Consider the following 24,374-nt stretch of genomic DNA (forward strand, 5'->3'; position numbering starts at 1 on the left):
TGGCGTGCACCCAGAGACAGGTTGATTCTTGTTGTAGGACATCAAAAAGCCTTAGGAATTGGAGGCATCAAGTATCTCAGAAAGTAGGGAAGCAGGTATATCTAAACACAAGATTGGTTATAAGCCTATGTAAGAAGAATTAAGATGACCTAATCTTCCCCTTCCCTGCAAGAGACCAAAGGTTTGTTTTTGAAGACAACATGGTTAGCTATGGTATCTCTGGCTCTGACTCCTAGACTCACTCACATAGATCTATGGCAGCCTGACCTGTACCTCCTATGGCACAAGATTAGAGGGCGCTTTTCTGGAGAAATGGATTAACCTGAGAAAGAATTTATGCATAATTGAAGTTGTCTCATGTAGCAATACCATAAAGCTCTAAGAGCTCCACAGAGAACTACATTATGCTGAAACGGTAATAGCCTAAACACCCAATGATAAGGGGTGCTCAACTCATGATGTAGTACATGAAAAGGAATACTAAATAACCACTTAACATTAAAGATTATGCAGTCCCGTAGGACAGTGTCAGCCTGCTTCCTCATCTGTGAACCCAACCTTGTAGGGTTGCCATAAATTATACATGAGATGACATTTAAGACATTTAGTAGTACACCTGGTGCCTACTAGGCACTTAGTATATACAGGTACTGTTCTGAGAGTTTGGAATAGATTTGTGAAGAGAATAGACAAAAGCCCTTGCCTTCATGGATGAGGGTTTACAAAAGACAGTAAACATAATGAGTAAGTTACACAGGATGATAAGTACTAAAGGAAAAAGAAGACAGAACTATGCAAAGAGGTAGAAGTTGGATGGGGATTGGTCCAGTTAGGCATCATTTGAAAGATAAGAGTTAGGAAAGTATTGGGAAGTACAATCCATGCACAGGGAACCACTATAGCAAAGACTTCAGACTGGAGTGTGTTTAGTATGTCCAGAGAACAGCCCTGAGGAAGGTGATAGGAAAGGCTGTCAGAGAAGTAAAAACACCAGATTATTTATGAACTCTAAGGCCATTTGAAGGACTTACACTTTTACTGAAAATGAAGTGGAAAGGATTTGCAGAAAAGTTACACAATTTGGCCTTACCCTAAAAGATCACTCTGTGAAATGCATCCCAAAAATTAGATAAGTTGATGGATGGAAAGAGTAATGGGTGAATGTATAATAGGATTAATATGGCAAAATAATAAGTATAGAATCTAAGTGGTAGTTAAGCAGTGGTCACTAATCCTTTCAAATGGTGTTTAAAAATTCTTACCAAAGTTGAATAAAAACTATTAAGGGGAAAAACCAAATTTAACTTTGATAATATCCTTTGAATCATTTTATAGAATAATTCTGAGCTGTCACTGAAAATTGTCCTATAAAAAATTCTATAAGCCAAATCACATTTTATCTTTCATTATGAGGCAAATGGATTTCTTTAGAAAACCTAAGATTAAAATATTTAGGATTATAGAAGCCTTTAAACATTACATTTTCTATGTATAAACGTATAGATTAAAAATAAACCAGTGAAAAATTTATTCTGGCTGCTGTTTTAGAAACCAAGGGGTCCTGGGCCACACAAGCTAAATAGTAAAAGAATTAAGTTCTTTGCATTATGGAGAGACTTGGATTTGAGCTGACCATTTTATACATTTTTGGGGATGTTAGACTTTGTAATTTAAACCATAGTTGATTGATGAGTTGTAATCTTTTTCTAAGGTGACCCAGGATGAGATCACCACTACTACCCCCTCTTTTTGTTTGGATTCAAAAGATGTTCTAGTTACATGTCTGGGTAATAGACCTTGAGATGTTTGGATGGATTAAGGATGATCTAGTTGCATATCTTACTAGACCTTGAGACTGTTTGGTCTTCACATTTTTCCTGGCCTGGCTGTTAAAGAAAATATTTTCTCTTTTATAAATGCTGATTATAAGAAAATAATTTGGTTGTTTACTTCTAACTTTTAAACATGTACATACTTTTAACTTTGGCAATATTTTCTCTGTGGAGGCTGGAATTGTCACCTCTGTCATGCTGTCTAGAAGCTTTCTTTCCTTAAGCTTATCCAGCCTTGAAAATGGAAGTTATTCTTTAAAGGGAATTGGAGGCTGAAGTCTCTGAACTCTCCTTAACTTAAAACCTCAAGATATGTTGTCACAGAATTGATGCAGAGTGACCTACATAAAATTATCGTCTCTCCTCAACCACTCAGCTCAGATCATGTCAAAGTTTTTCTTTATCAGATTTTGCGAGGTAAGATTTTCTTTATGAAAACAAAGACAGTCTCATGACATACATAAAACGTTTTGCTTTTTATTTGAACTTTAATCTGGACTTCCAAGGCATTCTTCTTCCCTAAAGTCCTTTTTTCTCTGGACTAAGGTGTATTTTATTATTGTTGTATTTGATGTTAAATAAGAGATTTGTAAGGTGACCAAAAAAATAATTCTTATTTTCGTGATGGAAGGGAAGAACTTGTGAAATTCATCTGACAGCTGAGGAGGTTAATCTAGGAAGGTAAAAAAGCAAAGTGGTTTGTTACAAATCCACTAAACAGGCATTAGTTCTTCACAGAATGGGAGTGTGTGGCATTCAGTGACTAAATTAAATAGTGACTATGTCCTATAGATGATGTCCATTCTTCGAACCAACAGTAGGTGGGTCTGTCAGACTATTGACTGGAATAGCTGAGTCCAACTGTAGAGAAACAAAATACCCTTTGGTTTTAACCAAATCAAATGGAGAAGACCAATAGATACAGTCAGCTGAGTAATTCCAGACCTCCTCTTTAAGAGCACCGACTTGACTGAGAAATGATTTGAGCTAGCATGATTTATGCCTCTGGCCATCAGCTGTGTCCTTTAGAAGTTAGCTGTTACCAATGGAGAATTATTTAAAGGTAAAACAGCTTTATTATCTAGTAAAATAACATTTTTTTTCATAGAATTCATAGAATTAAAAGATCCTTTAGAGAGTCTGAATAGTATCTGCCAAAAGGATTAAAACACATTAAACAATATTAAAACTAGGATGTTCACTTCTAATAAATTTATCTCTGGTAGGGGGAAATGGAAAGATTATTGGCACTTTTTACACTTGTGAAAACTATGATTTGCTACATTTTTTAGCTCAACCTTCAAGCTGTGACTTTTAGCAATGAAGGTCCAAAAATTTTTTAAAGTATTAAAAAATGATGAACTACATTCTGGATTGTTGGTGGTGAAGAACGCTCCTAACAAACCTGGACATGCTCCTGAATTTTATGATATCCATGAAGAATCTCCTGGGCATGGTCCCCTGTTGGTTAATATAAAGTGTTTTGTTGGAGCAGGTTCAGAATCATAGGTTGAGAGTATCAATGGCAGGACTCCAGTAGCCACACTAATGAGCAGTTGAAGGATATTCATATGGTCAGTCTTCAGTGCCTAAGAAGCTTATCTATGCTTAAACCTGTGTAATCTTTTAAATTATAGACGTCGTTTCAGACTATGCAAACCTTTCATGACATTTTACTGCAGCAAAATTACAGTTTTTTGAGTGGGGACTAAGTCAGCCTTTTAATAATATTCATTATGAAGTTATTTAGAGAACAATTTAAAATCCTCTGCTCTCTTTCCTTCTAAGGTTTTTCCCAGATCAGTGGTTGAGAAAAGGAAATTAAATACCTACAATTAAATCTGCTTCTTATTTCAGGTTTGAAATATCTGCATTCAGCTGGCATTTTACATCGAGACATTAAGCCAGGGAATCTCCTTGTGAACAGCAACTGTGTTCTAAAGGTATTCTTTAGTTTATTTAAAGATCTAAGGAAAAATCAGAATGTCAGGCCCAAGATAGGCTTAAGAACAATTTATTTTCATTACTTTACTAAAATTAATGAACCAAGTTTTCTCTAGCAGTATCACTAGTCATGGCCATCGTAACTAAACTGCAGCCCTGACTCCTGTTTTTGACATATTTTGTGTTTTGGAAACACGGAAATGAGAATTAAAACATGACTAGAAAGAATACAGAAGCTGTTATCTTTTCATATTGTTACATTGGTTTTTGTTGTTTTGGGAGGTTTTTGTTGTTCCATTATTAAAGGAAGTATAAGAAGAACTATTTGAAGACTAGCTCTTATTTGTATGAGAATGAAGTATGCTTTTTTAAGAAATTAATTGGCCTGGATTTTTGCACAGTCAGCATTTCTAAAGGGGTGATCAAAAAATACAATGAATGTTTAAATTTAAAAATGTATTTAAGTAAAACACACATTGCCATTAATACCCCTTCTGTGAACACACTTATCCACACTTAGCCCATTGTTCTTGCCACTTTATGAAGCAATTCTGGAAGTTGTCTTTTATGAATGTCGTTATGAATATGGGCAAACATACAGTGGATGTTGCTGCCAGGTGCCTTCCAACAGAAAGGTAGGTTCATAAAAACACTACAGTGAGGGCCAGGGATTTAGCTCAGTGGTTCTGCCGCCTGCCTCACAAGCGCAAGGTACCAAAAAACAAAAGACGCTACAGTGTGTCTTCATTCACCTTATTCACTGGATATGGCACCATGTGACTTCCAGCTCTTTCCTAAAGTCAAGATGACCATGAAATGTAAATGATTTGAATTGATTCAGGTAGCCACAATAGCACAACTAAGAACACAAAAGAAGACTTCCAGAATTGCTTCAGACAGTGGCAAAAATGACAGGATAAGTGTATTCAAAGTAAGAGGGAGTATTTTGAAGATTCATGACAATGTACCTTTTTTTTTTCTGAGATGGTCTCACTATGTACCCCAGGCCTTGAACTTACAGTAATCTTCCTGCCAAGCTTCCCAAGTGCTCGGATTACAGGCATACACCACCATGCCCAGGGTGGCAATCTGCCTTTTACTATAATAATTTTTTTAAGTTTAAACTTTCGCCGTGTTTTTAAATCATACCTCATACTTGAGGTAGCAAAGTGGGAAGCATAAAGATATTTAAAAGTGAAAATGCTAGGGGGCCGGGGATTTACCTCAGTGGTTCCGGCGCCTGCCTCGCAAGCTCAAGGTCCTGAGTTCAATCCCTGGTACCAAAAAAAGAAAAAAAAGAAAATGCTAGGTAAACAAAAGGGGCATATGCACCTGTCAGATGTGTTGCCACAATGTAGACTAGCCAATTCTCAATTATCCCCCTTAAAAGGAATAGATTGCAGTACTAATTATATTTAGTAGCCCCTAAATCATCTATTTCAATTTTACTTCTCTCTGTAGTGCCACTTCCCATTGTTTCTTGTTAGTTAGATGGGCTCACTAATAGCAAAATCTACATATGTACATTTCTCTACTTCTACTAACAGATATGTATGGGCAGAACTCCTGAATAGTTAGTAATCCACTGTATTTTTCCTCGTCATCGAAATTAAAGATAAGGGTCTTCCTAGAGCTGTGTCATCTCTCTATAAGCTAATAAAACTGATTTATGTCACGAGTGACTATTGTATTATATGGTGCTTCAATCTACAGTAATTATTTTTATTATTTTAACTGATACATTTGAAAAGGAAAATCTATTTTTTAAATGTTACCTACTTTAAAAGTCATCAAGACTATTGTTATTACTTAGGTTGTTAGCATTTACAGTCAAATGTATAGCTTTCATTTTTTAAGTGCTTTCTTTGAACTGTAGGCCAATTCTCTTTACAAGTCAATGGGTTATACTGTTTATGAATGAAAATTTTTCATTATATCCTTGAAGAGCCCTGACCTTGTTTTACCTCTAGTGACATAAAAACTTGTTTTTGATATTTTCCCTGAAAATAACCAATATTTCTTTTGTTTCTACACTGAAATTAATTGCCCCCTTCAAAGGTCTTTGAGTCCCTCCTCCTCCCTACCACTTTTTACTTTTTGAAAAGAGCTTGCCTAACTCTTGATGAGCCTGTAACTCATTTTAATTTTTTTTAAAAAATTGAAAATGTTACAGTTAATGTCTTGTCTTACTCATATCAGTATTAGGACAATTTAAGCCAGTTTCTTCTTATTTGAGTTCTTAGTTGGAAGACTTCACAAAGGATTTTCTACAGAGCCTGTCATTCCTGATACCATTAACTGCTTGAAGTCCATTTTCCAAATCATCTATTACAGAATTATAAACTCTCCAAACTGCTTTTTTTTTGGTACCAGGGATCGAACTCAAGACCTTGTGCTTATGAGGCAGGCGGTGGCACCACTGAGCTAAATCCCTGGCCCTATAAACTCTGGATACATAATGGATAACAAAAGGAATATGTCACTTTGAATACCTGGCACAAATCAGAACTAATTGAAGTTTTCCTCTGTTCCTTTGACTCATCCTTAGTCCCGCTTTTAAAAAGCCAAAGTACAGCCAGGTTACAGACACAAATTCTCTCTTCTCAAATGTACCAGTTTATTGAGGGAAAACTATAACAAAACATTTCTTTTAGTCTCCATTCATACTTTGAATATATTTTGTTTCCTATTAAGCACAAACTGGGTAATCTCAATATCTTTTAAATTATTTCATCATTTTAAGTTTCTTAAGTTGGGCTCAAATTTCCCTTCAGTTGCTCAAAAAGATTGGCTCAGACTAATGCTTTTGTTTTGTTATTTTGAGACAGAGTAGCTCAAGCTGGCCTTGAACTCACTATGTAGCCTAGGCTGGCCTCCAACTTATGGTGATCCTCCTGCCTCAGCCTCACAGGTGTGCACTATCAGACTGATGTTTTTAAACAAAGAATTTGCTTTATAACAGAAGACATGCTTTGTTGGATGGGTTTAATGGGTTTGGGGTTTTTTAAAAATATATAAGTAAAGGATTTAAGTTTTTTCCTTTGGTTTTCTTTTGAAAGATATCTCGACCATGGATTCTTCCCCAGCACTAAATATGTGTGTGTGTGTGTGTGTGTGTGTGTGTTTGTGTGTGTGTGTGTGTATTCTAAAAACTTGTTATCAGTATGATAGTTTTTGTTTTTGTTTTGGGTAGGTTTTTGTTTGTTTGGTACCAGTAATAGAACTCAGGGCCTTGCACTTGCCAGGCAGGTGCTGTGCTTGTTTGTGCTTGTTTTTTGTTTTCTGAGACAAGGTCTTGCTTTGTAGTGCATAATGAACGAACTCACTCACTCTGTAGCCCAGGCTGGCCTGGAACTTGCAGTGATCCTCCTGCCTCAGCCTCTTGAGTGCTGGGATTACAGCAGTGCACCACCACACCTGGGTTAATATGATAGTTTTTAAGTGTTATTTGAACACTAGCCATTGGGAAGATATGATAAATGTGAGTTTTTGTGGTTATATGATTCTTCTGTATTGTTTAGAAATTTTTCCTTCGCTCTTTTTTTTGTATCAGGAATCGAACTCAGGGCCTCGTACTTGCCAGGCAGGCACTGTGCTGCTGAGCTACAATACCCAGTTCTTTTCCTTCATTCTCAAGTTTTTTTGTTTTTGGTACCAGGGATCGAACTCAGGACCTTGTGCTTACGAGGCAGATGCGGCGCCACTGAGCTAAATCCCCAGCCCCTTCATTCTTAAGTTTTGAAGATGTTGGCATCATATTGACACATGCACATATGTATCTGTTTGATGTGACCAAACATAATAGATTCTAGTCTGAAAGAGATTGCCAAAAATTATGGGTAAACCTTGTTTTCTTTAAAGTAGTGGTTTTCAAACTTTAAAAAATCTGCCAGAACCCTTTTTCAAGTAACATCTTAACTCTGGTACCTCAGTTTACAAAACACTTAAAATGTTATTTCTTTACTTCTGATACTGACATAATCAGTCAGAACCCTGGAACTTACATGGCCATCCCTATGTGATCTCATCCTCAGTGCTCCTGGTGTTTGTTTTGGTTGCCCAGTATCAAGAACATCTTAATGCCTAGAGATAAGTAGTACTTGCTGCTGTGGCCCTACTGCAGTTTATTAACAGTTACCTTGCAATCTCAGCCAACTTTTCAGTTACATAAAAATAACAAGAAAAGATTTATCCATTGGTCTGCACAGAAACTAACCAGGCTGGTTTTTTGTTTTTTTGTGGGGGTTTTTTTTGGCACTGATGTTTAACCTGGGACTTTGTATATGCTAAACATAAACTTTACCACTGAGCAACACATTCAGCTAGTCTTTTCTTTCTTATCACTGTTTCCAGATACTGTCTAAAATATAACAGGTGCTCAGTTACTTGTAAATATGGCATGAAGAAGTTAATTGACTTAGTAGCATAGTATTCCACAGAGTACTGCATTTTGACATATACACGTGTTTGAATGTGGATTAGTATTTTAAATAGATAGATGTAAAGTTTGGATAAATTGTTTATGGAACTCCTAAAGTACCTCAGGAGAACTGGATTCAACAAAGCTCGGTTTGAAACAACTTTTAATGTGTGTGTGTGTGTGTGTGTGTGTGTGTGTGTGTGTGTGTGTGTGCGTGCCTACAGAGAGACCATAAAGATGGTGAACATAGTCTCAACTCAAGAGGTCTTCAAGATGTAGCTGTTTTATTTTACTTCCCTCTGTAGGCCCAGCTTGTAAATAGACAGTTTGGCCTTTATGTTAACCCCAGAAAATGCATTCCGCTGTTAGGTTTTTTGGTGTTTTTGTTTCTTTGCTTTGGGATTTTGGTTTTCTCTTTGTTTTTAATTGAAAACAGATTAAGAAGAGAAAATTTTTAAAATACATCATTTTGGTCAGGGATTTAGCTCAGTGGTTCCAGCGCCTGCCTCACAAGCACAAGGTCCTGGGTTCGATCCCCAGTACCCAAAAAAAAAAAAAAAAACATCATTTTGCTGGGCATGGTGATATACACCTGTAATCCCCACACTCAGGAGGCTGAGGATCAGGTTCATTGCAAGTTTGAGGCCAGCTGGTCTACATAGTGAGCTTAAAGCTATCCTGGACTATACAACAAGACCCTATCTGAAAACATCAAAAATGAGCTAGAGCATCATTTTGTATAAAAAAAATTAAAGTTTGGGACTTTTCTCTCGCTTGCCAGATAAGATCAGATTGTATACTTAATTCAAATACACTCTACCTGTATTGTTAAAAACTTGACAGCAAGACGTGGTGGCACACATCACCACCCCAGAGGCTGAGGCAGGAGGATTGCTATGAATTCAAGGCCAGCCTGGGTTACATAGTGAGTTCAAGGCTGGCCTGACCTACGTAGCAAGACCCTGTCTCAAAAAACCAAAATAATAAAAATAAAATAAAAACATAACCAAAGTTCAGGGATCTACCAGGGTTTTTTGTGTTTCGGTTTTTGTTCTCCCATCTCTAAATGTATTTGTCTGATCAACAATGTTTTAATTGTCTTTTCTATTTAGATTTGCGATTTTGGATTGGCCAGAGTAGAAGAACTAGATGAATCTCGTCATATGACTCAGGAAGTTGTTACTCAGTATTATCGGGCTCCGGAAATCCTGATGGGCAGTCGTCATTACAGCAATGCTATTGACATCTGGTCTGTCGGGTGTATCTTTGCAGAACTACTAGGTCGAAGAATATTGTTTCAGGCACAAAGTCCCATTCAGCAGGTATGATTTCACTTTAAGGGCTTTAGCAAGCTTTCAATTCTATTATAGATTTGAAGGAGAAAGCCATCCTGCATACATGCCTTGGGCTTATTTGTTGTACTGTCAATTTGCTTTTAGCAAATTCAGATTCACTTAAAATTCAGAAAGTTATAAACTGAAGATTAGAGAGATTCATTTTGTAACTTACAAGCCTATTAGAGGAAGTGTTGACTTTACTACGTGCACTGATGCATAGCTGCAGACTGCTGTAACAATTTGCACAGGTGTAATCTTCAGTTGTTAGAGAGCTGCTGTTCTTTCTGACTGAATGGTTCTGACTTGAAAATGTATTTGGTGACTTAATGTACTTGTGCTGTGTGCTCAGAATATAAATTTTTAGTGTTGATTTCTTTAAGTCTGAACATCTAGAAAAATTTATAATCTTTATTATTGGGGTAAAACATTTAAAATGGCAGAATATACCAGGAGATGATTAAAATGTAGCTTTAAGAAATCATTCATGGGGCTGGGGATTTACTCCGTAGCACTGCCGCCAGCTTCGCAAGTGCAAGGTCCAGAGTTTGATCCCCAGTACCCCCCAAAAAAAGAAATCATTCATGGCTGAAGATATATGTAGCTCAGTGGTAGACCATGTGCTTAGCATTCATGAGGTCCGTGGTTCAATCCCTAGCATCATAAAAAAAAGAAAGGAGAGAGAAAGAAAGATTAATCATATTACTTTGTCTTTTTAATTACCTTTATTCTAATTTATTAATACACATATTTTCTTGGGATATATCATAAATATTTTTGTTCTTAAATTTTAATGGTATTCTTTGCATGAAAATATGTAACAGCAATGAGCCCAGGCTGTGGAATCATTGGTTCAAAAACCTAACTCTGCCACTTACCACTGGTTACATCTTGGGCAAGTTACTTAACTTCTCTTATCCTGATTTATTTATTTTGTTGGGAGGAATCTCTAACACTGCAGATAAATAAAGTAGCAACCTGAAAATAAGGCTTGGCACATAGTAAGCATTCAGTAAATATTAGTAATTATGATGCTGTTCGTGTTCCAGAATGTTAGGGATACAGCAGTGAGTAAAATAAAGTTATTCCTGCCTTTATGAAACTTTCACACGAGGCATAAATATACAAACCAGGCGTGGTAGTGCACACCTTTAATCCCAGCATTTGGGAGGCTGAGACAGGAGGATCACCACAAATTTGAGGCCAGCCTGGGCTACAGTAGTGAGTTCAAGGCCAGCCTGGAATACAAAGTGAGACCCTTTATCAAAAACACCCAAATAAATAAATAAACAAAAATAAAATAATCCCAAATAATGATAAATTCTAAGAATGAAAAATATTATACCAGGTTAGGGTTACAGAATGATGGTAAGCAGGGCACAATAAAGGATTATCTGAGAGGTTAACATCTCAGCCATGTAAAATGAGAGTAGAATACTGAAGAAGAGTATTCCAAGAAGGACAGCACAACCACCATAATAAAGCCCCTGAAGAAGAAACAGTATAGCACATTGGAAGGACAATATGATCGAGGAAGAGCCTGTTTGGATAGGATAAAATATGATGTCACAGGGAAAGAGAAAGAGCCTGCCCGTGGTGACCTGATAAGGACTTTGGATCTTACTGTAAGTGTAATGGAAAGCATTTTGAGCAAGGAAGTGTTAAGATTTGATAGTTCACATTGACTACTGTGTTTTGTTTTGTTTGGTACCGGGGATCGAACTCAGGACCTTGCGCTTGCGAGGCAGGCGCCAGAACCAGTGAGCTAAATCCCCGGCCCGACTACTGTGTAACTTTATAAATAATTCATGCACCTGACCAAAGACAAAATCATTTCTTTTATGCTCTTTCTACAAAGAATTGTTAATTAGTATTTGAAATTATATAGACTATGATCAGCATTTATATTCCTCTGATAATTCAGTCTTTAAAGTTTACTTCTTAAAAGTTGATACTATTGATAAAGTATTGCTAGATGCATATAGTACATAATCTAACAGACTTACATTAAGACTATCATATCTAAACATAAGCTGTCATAAAATGAATGTGACTCATACTTTATATATAGAAAAGCTTAAATAAAGTCAATAATACAGATATTCAAATCCTATGTCTTGAATAGAATCTTGGGTTGATGTTGAAAAGAGTATGTAAAGAAAAGCAAAGTAACTGAAATGGGATTCAGTTATCTCACTTTATATAGAAATACATAGGTCCATCTGGGCATAGTGGTGCACGCCTATAATCCTAGCACTCAGGAGGCTGAGGCAGGAGAATCTCCTGAAGTTCAAGGCCAGCCTGGGCTACATAGTGAGTTCAAGTCTAGCCTGAATTACAGAGTGAGACCCTGCCTCAAAAAAACAACAACAACAAAACAAAACAAAAACAGAAATACATAGGTCTTGAGCTTGCCAGTCTGACATGGCCATTAAAGGAATACTTATGTCTATTTTCTGCCGTGCTTTAGGGTGAGAAATCAAGGTGTAAAACAGAGTCTAGCTTGTATAAGAAAGTAGTTCATTTCTATTGCATTTTCTCTGTATTTTTGAGAAATAAATACTCTTTAAGTACTAAACTACCAGCAGACTTCATAACAGATATGACCCATTTTGGACAATGTTCTGATTGTTTCCCTATGTGAGTCGTTTCTTTCTGCCTTTAGTGTGGTTGTTGGAGACCTAACAGTGTCACCTCCACACCTTTCCCAGAGAAAAGTGTTCAAGAGGTATTTCCTCTGTGGAAAGCAAGCTTCTCAAGTATCTCCATTATCCTGGATGGCAGTGAAGCTAATGGATACCCCATGGTTTAGATAAGTGCAGAAAATTGTGTTCTCTGGCTAAGAATTTCCCACCCTAGAGGGATCCAAATAAAATGCTATTGTTAATTAGGTTATGTTGTTAGAAAATTGTAGCATTGCAGAAAATTAATAAGGTAGTTTGCTACCTACAAAGACTTGTTCTAAGAGACCATTTTATTGGTCTCATTTATTTGCCCAGCTAGCTAAATGTGGCCTCATTCAGTATCAAAGTTTTTTAAGTACCACAGTTTTATGTCAGTGTAAGAAATTTGTAGCATGACTAGAATGTAAAGGTTATGTACTGGCCCAGACATTGAGAACTTAGCTTTCATTTCAGGTATGATTGCTTTTGAGTATTTATAAAATCACACGTGACCCAGCTATTCCTCTGCTGGGTATCTTCCCAAAAAAATTAAAAGAATCATACCACAGCGATCTGTGCACACCCATGTTTATAGCGGCACAGTTTGTAATGGTTAAAACTTGGAAACAGTCCAATTCCCCATCAACTGGAGACTGGATAAAGAAGATGTGTTTTTTTAATAAAATGGAGTACTACTCAGCCATAAAGAATGAGAAACTAGAGACATTTATAGCTAAATGGATGCACATTGAGGCAATACTCTTTTTTTTTTTTTTGGTACCAGGGATCAAACTCGTGTCCTTGCACTTGCACAGCAGGCAGCGAAACCACTGAGATAAATCCCCAGCCCGGAGGCCATACTCTTTAAGTGAAATAAATAAGACATATGTGTAAATACGGAATAGTTTCTCTGGTGTGAAAAACTAAAAGTGTAAATAAGGATTGAAATGTGTAATTGATAATTGAAATAGGAAGAAAAGGTCTAAAGGAGAAGGGGAGGAGGGGGAGGGGAAAGGAAAGAAGGGAAAAGAAAAAAACATGAGAAAAGGAAAAAATGGAAACAAAGTCTTTGTATATAGGGAAGGGTGGAAGGGGTGAAGGGAGGGCAGGGGAATGGGAAAAAAATAAGAACCAAGATACATCATGTAAAGGTACAAGATCCCAATGATGAATGTAACTATTGTATACCTAAAATTTACCAATAAACTTAATAAAAGAAAAAAAAAATCACACGTGTCTGATTTGTGGATGAGCCTCTTAATGAGCTTGAATCCATTTGAAGCATCAGAATCCACTCATTAACTATTTGAAATTTACAATCAGTAGCCACCGTGAGAAGAGCATTTCACCTCTACAAGGATCATAGATGCTGTGGGATCAGGATAACAGGTCATGCAGTGCTCTAGCCTTTGCATGCCATGCTTGCCAGAACATACTTTGTTTTTTTCTTTTTAATCACATGGATTCCTAACAAATATCCTTTCTGGTTGGTTGGTTTAATAGGCCAGAAAGTAAAAGTAGAGGCTCCTGTTAGTTAATCTAGAGCTTGCCTGCTCTAAGGTTTTTCACCAGATATGATCCTTGTTTCTGAGTCTGTGATTTAAAGGTATTAAAAGCCTGTTTCATGTGCTTATCTATCCATCTCTATTCCATGTTTCCTTGTAGTTGGATTTGATCACAGATCTGTTGGGCACACCATCACTGGAAGCGATGAGGACAGCTTGTGAAGGCGCTAAGGCACACATACTCAGGGGTCCTCATAAGCAGGTAAAATGAGGGGAAGAGGATCTACTAACTGTTGGGGAGGAATTCTCTTCTAAAAGAACAATTTATAAGTTTTTTTTTTTTTGGTACCGGGGATAAAACTTGGGACCTTGTGCTTACAAGGCAGGCGGTGGAACCACTGAGCTAAATCCCCAACTAAAAGAAGAATTTATTGTGAGTTTTTAAACAGACATATTGTAGGTTTTATGTATTTTTAATATCATGGCCCTAAAGAAGAAAATGTTCAAATTTTGCCAAACCAAATAAAATGTAGTCATTCCCAATATCATAGGAAAAAATGCATATTTTGTAGCACTCTCGCTAAAAAATGACCTTTGGCTTTATGTCTCCTGCTTTATTGATATGTATGGAAAAAGTTATTGGTGGCAGAGCTTTGACCTAAGTATATGTATATCATTTCTAAATACTAAGCCAGTATCACTGCTATCTCTTGCTTCAGTGAGAAATTTGAAGCTATTGCTATTATGCCTTTTTAAATTTTGTTTTAGTTTTTTTTGTTTTGGTTTGGTTTTTGGTTTTTTGAGGCAGGGTCCTGCAGTTCAGGCTGGCCTTGAGCTCACTGTGGAGCCAAGGCTAGCCTCAAACTTACAACTATCCTCCCGCCTCTGCCTCTCAAGTGCTGGGATTACATGTGAACACCACCACGCCCAAAGATTGCTATTGTGTTTTTGCCACTAACAAAATCAGTTGTTAATATTGTTAGAAAGAAAGTATGAAGACAAATTGCCGCATCTGTAGTGATACTACTTGCAGCCAGCCAAGTCATTGCTGAGAAAGACAGGATGGCTTTTTACATCCACTCTTGATTCAGCAGCATTTTTTATAAGGACTTTAAAACAGCTTAATGACATGAAGAGTAAGTAAGAGGAATACTTGCCTAGGAGCACCAAGCTAAAACCGAACAGATAAGGTTTAGACTCATGAGCTGGCAATTAAATTTTCCTGGGTTTTGCCTTGGTTTCTTTTAAATTGGGCGCTTAGATGATCTGATTTATGGTAGCAAATAACAGACTGATACTCATCCTCTTGAGCTGCCAGCCAGATATTTGGTCCAAGCCTTGCCTTCCCCTTACAGAGCCCTCTCTGTAATTCTAGTAAGTCTAGAACTTCTATTTTCAGGCATAAAGGGCAAAGAGAGTGTTCTCTTCTAAGACCAGGCCAGCCTAGTAAAGAGAATATATGCTTATATTTTCAAGAGCTCCCTGATAGCCAGCCATGGTGGCACATGCCTGTAACCCCACCACTCTGGGAGGCTGAAGCAGGAGGCTCATACATTCACTCAAAGCCTGGGCAAGACCCTTATCTCAAAATAAAAACTAAAGGCTGGGGATTTAGCTCAGTGGTTCCGGCGCCTGCCTCACAAGTGCAAGGTCCCAAGTTCGATCCCTGGTACCAAAAAAAAAAAAACTAAGAAAAGCTGGGAATGTACTTTAGTGTGAAGGCCTAGGTTCGATGCCTAGTACCACTAAAGGAGGAAGGGAGGGAGGGAAGAAGGCAAACAGAGAGAGGGTCCCCTGACAGGTACATGTTTCTGTTGTATTTAGAACTATCAAATAATTCAGTGCCTCAACACCCTTAGAATAATATAGTAAGTCTTAATCTACATTATAGAATAAACTAACAAGATCCATTATGTTCTGTGTATTAGTCAGTATCAGAATTGTTAAACTAACTTGTTAGTACCTCATCGTAAATGTATCCTTGGAAGTAGCAAAATAATTTTCCTCTTTTACAGACTTCATCAAGTCAGTATATCTTACCTGGCTAAAGATAGCCAATAATGAGACTAGCACTTGGGAGGCTGAGGCAGGAGGATTGTGAGTTTAAGGCCAGCCTGGACTACATAGCAAGACCCTGTCTCAAAGAAGAAAAAGAAAAGATAGCCAATAATAAAATGGTGAAGATCAGACAACCTGGTGCTACCCTTTCATCTCTAGAGGCTTTTCAGCTATTGCTTATGGTTGCCAGCTAATTAATCCTCTGTGTCAAAGAGTTACAGAATAGCAGCTGAGAGAGCAGGACTTCCTGTATCTAGAACAGTTCAAAAATATCTGACAGCACCAAAATACTGTGCACTCCTTTGAGCGTTCCAGGCAAGTGATCCTTTACTCTTAGAAATTTTTTAATCTGTCAGTTTTAAAAACCTAGAGTTTTCAATTAAATAAAAATAGTGAATATCAAATTTTCTAAAATAAAGGTGAGAGGGCAGAAAAACTTAAGGTTCTTTTTTGGGGGACGAGGGTGGTGCTTGGGATTGAACCTTGGACCTTTGTACTGAACTATATCCCCAGCCCTTTTTTCTTTTTTGAGACAATTCCCAGTCTGGACTTAGGCTTTCAGTCCTTCTGCCTCAACCTCCCAGAGTGCTGGGATTACAGATGCAGAGGCCTTTTTTTTTAAACTAAATAGATTAAGATGTTTGCAGAATCCTTTCTTTTAAATTTTTACCTGAATTAGCCTCTAAATAGTAATGCCTCTTGGAGCTTTGCTTCTTATCATTTCGCTTATGACTAAGGTCCTTGATGGCCTTAAGGAAACACCACAGAAATTAGTGGTAGCCCTGGCTAGTCTTACTGTCAGAATAAGCACTTTTATTTTGAAGAGAAAATTGGAAGGGTGAAAATTAGGAGGCCATTTGTCTTCAAAAGCTAGATACTGTGTATACTCTGAAGAGACTTCAAAGTCTTATCTTTATATGGCTTTAAACAATGCTGGGAATGATCTCCTTTGGCAGGTGTTCATAGTCCTTGAACACTAACCCAGTAGGTTTTTATAGTGTAGACTGAGCCGGGTGTGATGGCGCACACCTATAATCCCAGCACTCGAGAGGCTGAGTCAGGGGGTTGCCTTTGAGTTTGGGGCCAGCCTGGGCTACATAGTTCAAGACCAGCCTGAATTAGGTAGCAAGACCATGTCCAAAAAAAAGATAGATTAAGACAGATAGTGTAGGCTGTACCTACCATGTGTAATTAGATGTAAATGGTTCCACTTTTCCTCAGTATAGAAATCATTTTCAATCTACATTTGCTGTTTGATCTTTACACTATAACTGCTCTCAAGAGAAGTTAACCTGCTCTTGAAGTTCTAAGTCACCAGTCAAATTCAGCCTTTGCCCTTCCCACTGTCCTCCTTCCCCATCCTACAATGCATGCCTTATGTACCTTTCCTTACCCTGTTAGCAGCTGCGTGAAGGTTTTTCTATTCATGTTACAACTTTTTACATCTGATGTTGGAAGACACACACCCACATACAAGTATATTTCTTAAATAGCCACATGGATATTTTTTCAACTTCAAAAGATTAATTTGGCCCCCGAGATATACAGTATAGCTTTTGTTCCTATGTCCATCAAGATCGCTCTGCAAAATGTGTAGTGCTTAGCTCAGTGCTCCACACAGGGTATACACTCAATTTGTGTTTCTCTGGACTGTCGTGCTTAAGGCTGTGGTGTCAGTCTCAGGCTCAGCGCATTATGCGTGTTGAATGGTGATCCAGGAATTGTACAATACAGTTTTCTGACAGATTGAGTTTGAGTCTTGGCCTGACCAGTAACTCTCTTACGACCTTAGGCAAATTATTCAGCCTCTGTGTACCTCAGTGTATTCATTTGTAAAGTGGTAAAAATACTTCCTACCTCATTAAGTTCTTATAATAATAAAGGGATATGCATACAAAGAGAATGTAGAATACTGCCTGGCACATACTAAACAATAAATATGAACCATTAAAATGATCACTAAAAAAGAAAGTCTGTGTTTTTTAAAATTATACATTATGATCAACTGGGGTTTATCCCAGAAATGCAAGGATGGTTCATCTATAGAAAAATCTTTTAGGGGCTGGGGATTTAGCTCAGTGGTGCCACACCTGCCTTGCAAGTGCAAGATCTTGAGTTTAATCCCGGGTACTAAAGAATAAAAAAATCTTTTAACATATTTTGACATTATGGTTTATGATTATATCAGTTGATGCGGAAAAAGCATTTGATAAGGTTTGGTCCTCTTTATGCCTTAATATAAAAAAATCTCTACAAAAGCATATTGAAATTTTTTTTTTTTTTGGTACCGGGGATCGAACTCAGGTGCTTGTGCTTGCATATTGAAACTTTTAAGTGAATTCCTTTAAGCTTACAAACAAAGAATAAGAAATATAGCATATTACTACTTACATTAAATGAAAATGCATGCTCTTCTACCTCAGAAAAATCTAGTAATCTTCATTGAAGCTGCTTAAGCTAATTGGAAGTTTTCATGGAGCAAGCTCTATCTTACTGTATTTATTCTAAATTACTTAATTTAGGGGTTGGGGATGTAGCCTAGTGGTAGGGCACTCGCATACATGAGGCTCTGGGTTCAATCCCCATGAGCATTTTTTTTTAAAGGTAATATTAGATTATATTTAAACTAGTGTGTAATACTTGTTAAAAGTCAATGTAAGTTTTTGAGTCTGAACTATAAAAAGAAAAACTAAGCTTCATTTAACTAGCTCTCCGCTTAAGTTACTACTCAATTAGATGCAAATAAACATTTTTGTTAGTAGCAATTTCTAATAGTAATTAGAAGTTTGCTTTATACTAGGAATTGCCCTAAATGCTGCTTATATATTAGTTCGTTAAATGCTCACAACAGCACTGTGATATACTATTATCCCTTTTTTACCCTTGAGAGATAGAAGATTCAGCGGTTAAATAACATGCTTAAATTGAAAGCCACATTTCAAAAATAGATTTCTCTAACTCTAAAAGCTGTTCTTAGCCAGTGTATACTGCCTGGCACCTCCACCTCCACAGGGAGATTTTTTTTAAAATTCCCTTTGTATATATGCAAGTACATGTGAAATGAAATAAAAATTGTACAGAGTTACCGTCATCTTCAAGTACCACCTAAATTCCAGTCTCTTTTCTATTAGTTTGAGGATATCTTTCTGAGAATTTTTTTTTTTTGGTACCGGGTATCGAACTCAGGTCCGTGCGCTTGCACAGCAGGCGGCGAAACCACTGAGGTAAATCCCCAGCCCTTGAGCATATTTTTCTATTCATATATATAAACAAATATGTGCTACTGTTTATTGGGACTTTCTTTTATTTTTTTGGTACTGGGGATCGAACTCGGATCCTTGCGCTTGCAAGGCAGGTGGCAAAACCACTGAGCTAAATCCCCGGCCCTATTGGGACTTTTTTAAAAAACACAAAAACACATAGGAGAATCCAGTTGATTATCCTCTTAAGTCAGTTTACTGCCTCAAATTACTTTCCTTGTATTGGTTGGTTAATACTCATACTTCTGTGTGGTGCATTAGCCAAAACTCCAGTGAAACCAAGTTCAAACTGACTTAAGCAAAAAGGAAGACTTACAGACTTGTAACGCTGAAAAGTCAACTGAGTTCAGGCCCTGTTGCAATGTGGGTTGCCAGATAATGTTTTGTGCCAGGAATCCAACTCTCTGCTCTGTTTTCCTATGTATTGACCTCATTTTTAGATACTTGTTTATAAAGAGGAACTAGCAGTCCAGGCCTGCTTTCTACCATAGCAGTCCTCCTGGAAAGTTTTCTATATAGTTCCATAAAAAACATTTGGAAGGTTTCTAATTCAGTTAGGAATGTATTTGATTATAAGTACTGAAAAATCTTACTTATAGTGATTTTTAAAAATGAATTTTCTCCCCAGTACTCGGGAGGCTGAGGCAGGAGGATCACTGTGAGTTTGAGGCCAGCCTGGGCTACATGGGGAGACCCTGTCTCAAAAAAAAAAAAAAAAAAAAAAAAGAATTTTCTGGGAGTCATGGTGCACACCTATAATCTCAGCTATTTAGGACACTTAGGCAGAAGAATTGCAGGTACAAGACCAGCCTGGGTAACTTACCAAGCCCCTGTCTCAAAATACAAAAATAAAAAGGGCTGGGGATGTAGCTCAGTGGTAGAGCATTCCTGTGTTCCATCCCTAGTACAATTAGGAAAAAAAAAAAGAAATGAGTTCATCTTTTTCCTATATTAAGAAATCCAAGGGCCGGGGATTTAGCTCAGTGGTTCTGGCGCCTGCCTTGCAACCGCAAGGTCCCAAGTTCAATCCCTGGTACCAAAAAGAAAAAAAAAAAAATCCACACGACTAGGCACAGTGGCACATACCGATAATCTCAGCTACTCAGGAGACTGACACAGGATTGGAAGTTTGAAGTCAGCCTGGCTGAAGCAAGACTCTGTCTCAAAATAGTGAAATGAAAAGGGCTGAAATCTCCCTCAGTGATAGAGCATCCCTGGTTTTAATTGCTAGTATGAGAAAAGAAAAGGAGGGGGCACAGGGTGGGGTTTGAAGAGGAAAAGGAGGGAGAGAGAAAGAAGGAAGGGGAGTAAACCACTGTAAACCATCTTTACAAGGTTGACTTTATGCTTGCTCTCTTATACCTCATGGTCACAGTGTAACTGTAGCTTGTCCAGAAATCACATACATATTTAAAACAAGAAAATGAAGGGAAAAGGAAACACAGACATTTTCTACCTCTTTCTCAGAAGCTTGCCTAGCATACTTCTGCTTGTATATAAACATCCAGAACTGCTTTATGTGGTCTCTCAGCTGTAAAACAAGCTGGAAAAATGAGTATTTAGCTTTTTTTCTTTCTTTTTTTTTTTTTTAAATAAAGTCAGAGGGTTGGAGTCTCGGTTAGACTAGCTGTTCCATTGTGTGTACCATGTGCCATCCTGGGGCCAGTAATGGTGCTTGGGAAATACTATTTGATTGGTCAGGACTGGGTCAGGTGCCTGTCCTTGGAATTGGGAAACTGAAATCAAGCCCAATCAAAATGGGGGTGATTCACCAAAGGTCGGGGAATTCCTAGCAGACAAATACTGTATAGTTTTGGGGGTTTTTGTTTGTTTTGTTTTTATTTTTACTCTTTTGCTACAGCTCAAAATATCGGATGAAGTGAACCTTAGTCTCCGGACAGGGACCATGCCTTACGTTTAATAGACTCAACGGATACTAGAGAGTTCAAATTGATCTTCCAAGTGGCTGTTTCTTTCATGTCACTCCAGAGTGCTTACCGTTGTGCACTCAGTTAATGTTGCTGAGTGATCGTCACAGCAGCTGCTGCTGCTGCTGCTAGTGCTGCTTTTTTGTGTGTTTTGGGGGAGGTGCTGGGGATTGAATCTAGGGCCTTTGCACACTGAGCTACATGTACTCCAGCTCCTTTTATTTTGAGGTGAGATGTTGCTAAATTGCCCAAGCTGGTGCAAACTTGTCATCCTCCTGCCTCCACCTCCCACAGTATTGGGGTTATAGGCATGTGCCACCACACAGCTCATCACAGCTACTTTGATGCCAGCTAAAGTCTAAAACTTGTGTGTAGTTGATGAAAACTAACAGGAACATCTGCTTAGGATACCTGAACAGCCTGGCCAGCTCCACTGTGACTAGCACTGTGCATTTAGCTTATGGTGACTGCGGTGTAGCATTTAGGCCTCTTGCCCAAGTCCAGGAGCTCATCCTTGCTTCATGTCACTGGCAGTTAGTCATAGTCATTAATAGAGAGCACTGTTTATAACCTTCCTGCCCTATGACTCTCACTTTCACTGGTGAATGACTTACAAATTTGCAAAACAAACAAAATGGACTGCTAAATTTTTTTTCTTTGCTTCTTTTTTTTCAATAATTGTTTTGTTTACTTATGTCACTATGAAACTCAGGGATAATATTCACAAATTTGCAGGCATCATTTTTACAATAAAGAAGACTGACTTTTTAAATGTAATACAAGTAGATATTAATAAAATATAAAAACAGTTTTATAGAAAACTTTATAACAAAGGTAAATACACTGTATATCATGATCTTAAAAATATATTTTCAATTACTAATCTATCTCAACTCATTTCCTAATACTGTACTTTTTTTGTATTAAACATTTTAATTATTAATAAAGTATATCACAGTATAATTTTGAACAGTTTCTTCCTATTTCACAATATCTATTATACATTTTAGTCTTTATTTACACTTTCAGTTTCTCACACCAGAGAGACAATGGGATATTTACATGTGTGTGTCCAATTTATTTCACTTAAGAGTGTGGCCTCTGGGGCCGGGGATTTAGCTCAGTGGTTTCGCTGCCTGCTGCACAAGCGCAAGGACCCAAGTTCAATCCCAGGTACCAAAAAAAAAAAAAAAAGTATGGCCTCTGGGTGCATCCATTTACCTAGAAATGTCTCAGGTTATCCTTCTTTATGGCTGAATAGTATTCCTTTATATTAAAAAAATCTTTTTTATCCATTCATCGGTTGATGGACAATTGGTTGTTTCCAAGATTTACCTATTACAAACTGTACCACTATTAACATAAGTTTGCATATATCACTGTGGTATGGTGCTTTTAATTCTTTGGGAAGATACCAAGAAGGAGGATAGCTGGGTCAAATAGGACCTCTAATCTCAGTTTTTTGAGGACTCTCCATACTAATTTTCACAGCAGTTGCACCAGTCTACACTCTCACCAACAGTGGAGAAGGGTTCCTTTTTCCCCATAGCCCCGCCAACATTTATTGTTGGTTGATTTCTTGATACTGGCCCTTCTTTCTGGAGTGAGATGGAATCTCAGTATTGTTTTACTTTACTTTACATCTCTCAAATGACCGGTGATGTTGAACATTTTTTCATGTATTTATTTGCCATTTCTACTTCTTCATCTGAAAAGTGTGTATTCATCTCAGATGCCCATTTTTGGATTGGGTCTTTAAATTTGGGGGATCTGATTTTTTTTCAATTCTTTGTATGCTCTAGATATTATAGACTGGTAAATTTTAAAGAGAAATTTTATATGTGTGATTATTGGGAGAACTGGTTAAAACTTATTTTTAAATGAGTTGTTAGAACAGATTTCTAAGCATTCTATTTTTTTGCCTTATTCAGAGTGATTCTCTTGCACTTATGAGACAGACTTCATGACTGTTGCTGATATCCTAGACCCAGCTGTTTTTAACCATAATAGTTGGTAAAATAGAAGAAAGAAAATGAAAATAGAAATATATCACCTCTACCATGCATCTTTCCCTGCAGAGCCAATGCTAGGAACTAAATTATAGATATTTCTGAGGAGTATTGGCATTCTGCTGTGTCTATTCTAGGCCAAAATGATTCTTACCCTTCTTTTTAGTATATTTGCTGGGTTATATCTGTAAAGAAAGGTGAATGGGGGGCATTTAAATTTTCAGATAGCCTTAATATCTTCATTTGATTTTCTCAAGCCCCCTGACCCATATCCAGTCATCTTCAAGTTTTACCAGTTTTACCTTCTAATTTGTTCTCTAGCCTCCATTCAGTGGCATCTGGAAGTGTTTATTTACCTGTCTTTCTTGCACACCAAAGAGATCTTATTCATGTTTGTGGCCTCAACACCTAACCTGGGACCTGGCATTTTGGTGAATGTTAAATGGTTAGCAGTGGTGTTGGTAGGTAAGGATGCCTTTGCTGGTGCAGTTGTTAAATAGATAGAAATCCAGGGTTCAAGTAACTTACTCCAGTCTAATGATGGCAGAGTTAGAATTTGAACCCACATCTTCTAGTATTTATACTGGTATTCACTTCCCTAAACTATAACATACTTCTACCATAAAAATAAAGTATCTGATCCATTCACTTTGGTTAGTAAGAATTGTCTAGAATTTGGCTGCCAAACCAGTGAAAAAGAGAGTAGCTATTTAAGTCAAACCAATAATCTTGTAATATCAAATTATATCACTTTATAAAAAATTTTTTTCAGGACCAGGGATTTGGCTCAGTGGTTTCACCACCTACTGCACAAGCGCAAGGACTCGAATTTGATCCTCGGTACAAAAAAAATAAATTTTTTTTCATGGAGAAAACATATGAAAATTAAATTGTTAAGTTAAAATTTCTATCCATTCATCCTCCTATTTAGTTCAGGCTGGCCTAGAACTCACTGTGTAGCCCAGGCTGGCCTCAAACTTGTGACATTCCTCCTGCCTCAGCCTCCCAAGTGCTGGGATTGCAGGTGTGTGCCACCACACCCAGCTCACTCCCCTATCTTTACTAATACAGATAATTTCAGACCTAATATGACTATTTTTTATTTTTTTATTTATTTTTATTTTTTGGTACTGGGGATCGAACTCGGGACCTTGTGCTTGCGAGGCAGGCGGCGGAACCACTGAGCTAAATCCCCAGCCCCTGACTATATTTTTAAATAAGAAATACTTCTCTATCTGAAAACATGTAAGTGCACCAAGGAATAATAAATTGACCTACAAATACTTAAATCCCAACTATATATGGGTTCTGTACATTTAATACTTTCTGTCTGTAATCCAATAAGTCTGATAGTTTTAGAATTAAACTGAACTTCAGAGATTATCTAGTCCAGCCTTCTTACTTTTATACCCAAGGATACT

At 37.4% G+C, this 24,374-nt stretch overlaps 1 protein-coding gene across 3 annotated transcripts in view; it reads left to right on the forward strand.

The window, feature by feature from the left end:
• Positions 1 to 24,374, forward strand: part of Nlk (nemo like kinase) — a 140,490-nt gene that overhangs the window by 102,488 nt on the left and 13,628 nt on the right. For all 3 annotated transcript variants that reach the window (XR_002387008.2, XM_021238509.2, XM_004856970.4), the window contains exons 4-7: positions 2,143 to 2,249; positions 3,690 to 3,775; positions 9,309 to 9,518; positions 13,859 to 13,960. Coding sequence is in view for 2 of the 3 variants with exons in the window: in XM_021238509.2 (XP_021094168.1) it covers positions 2,143 to 2,249; positions 3,690 to 3,775; positions 9,309 to 9,518; positions 13,859 to 13,960 (505 nt within the window). In the remaining variant the exon portion in view is untranslated. The remainder of the gene's footprint in view (positions 1 to 2,142; positions 2,250 to 3,689; positions 3,776 to 9,308; positions 9,519 to 13,858; positions 13,961 to 24,374) is intronic.

This window comes from Heterocephalus glaber, unplaced genomic scaffold (genome assembly GCF_053883595.1).
Source record: "Heterocephalus glaber isolate CG9 unplaced genomic scaffold, H.glaber_assembly_v1.0 deba00001564, whole genome shotgun sequence".
Lineage (NCBI taxonomy): Eukaryota > Metazoa > Chordata > Mammalia > Rodentia > Bathyergidae > Heterocephalus > Heterocephalus glaber.